This window comes from Pygoscelis adeliae, unplaced genomic scaffold, assembly GCF_000699105.1.
Source record: "Pygoscelis adeliae isolate BGI_AS28 unplaced genomic scaffold, ASM69910v1 Scaffold402, whole genome shotgun sequence".
Lineage (NCBI taxonomy): Eukaryota > Metazoa > Chordata > Aves > Sphenisciformes > Spheniscidae > Pygoscelis > Pygoscelis adeliae.
In genome coordinates, this window is record NW_008824411.1 from 4,873,463 (window position 1) to 4,874,455 (window position 993).

General features: G+C 67.5%; 1 protein-coding gene across 1 annotated transcript in view; it reads right to left on the minus strand.

Annotated features, from left to right (window-relative positions):
• The window catches only part of LOC103914092 (dimethylaniline monooxygenase [N-oxide-forming] 5-like), a 4,185-nt gene extending 3,969 nt beyond the window's left edge, over positions 1–216 (minus strand). The window contains exon 1 of the mRNA XM_009320700.1: positions 85–216. Coding sequence (XP_009318975.1) covers positions 85–216 — 132 coding nt within the window. The remainder of the gene's footprint in view (positions 1–84) is intronic.
• Positions 217–993: the final 777 nt, after the last annotated feature.

Consider the following 993-nt stretch of genomic DNA (forward strand, 5'->3'; position numbering starts at 1 on the left):
CGTGCCCCCCTTCTGGCCATTGCTGCTGATCCCTGGCTGCCGCAGTGCTGACCCCCAGCAGGATGTGTGGCTCGCAGGGCTTACCTCAAACCTCCAGAGCCCTCCAATGTCCGTGGTCCTCTCGAAGCAGATGGGCTCCAGCCCCTCTTGCAGGCAGGCTTTGATGGCGCACAGCCCGCTGCTGCCCGCTCCGATGATGGCCACTGTCTTCACCATGCTGCCCTCCACCACCGGGTCTCTGCCTGGGGACAGTGCTGGAGAGCGGGGCTGAGGAGCGAGGGGGGCAGCCGTGCAAAATTTTGGCCCTGTGCACCAAAGAGGTCCCAAGCTGAAAGGCAGTCCCCCAAAAGTTTGTCTGGGGCTGCGAGGCAACTGCAATTCCCTCCCCAGCAGGGACCTGGCCAGTGCTGGGGTTTTGCACCACTGCGGTGTTGCCTCTAGACGCCATGGGGAGAAATGCTACCGAGTGCCAGGGAGCCTTGAAATCTCCCTGCCCACGCAAAGTCCTGGTGACGGAGGTGCGCTGGAGCGCCGTGCCCCGCCTCGGGTACCGATGGCTCCCTCCCGGGTGGGCGACGACCCCCCTGCCCGCCCTTTGCCCTCTCCATTCCCTGGGGCAATCTGTTGCGCTGCCCCAGCGCCCACTGCGTGCTGGCAGCCCGCAGGGAGGCCCTCAACCGACCTGTGGCCGTGCGAGCGGCAGCCCCGGGAAGGCCGGTGGCAGGCGGGAGCCACGTGAGGGTCTCTGCCGGGTTGCCCTGACTCGTAATGCTGGATGGCAGCCTGGCTTTATGGTGTGCGGCGGTGGCGGCGAGCGGGGCCTCCTCCTCCCTCACTCCTCCCCCAGGGCCGGTGCGGCGGTGGCGGCGAGCGGGGCCTCCTCCTCCGTCACTCCTCCCACAGGGCCGGGGAGAGGAAGCCAGCACCCAGCTGGCTCACAGCCGCCTGCTCGGCTTTTCCGGCAGCGGCTCTTGCTGCAGCCTCAGACAGTAG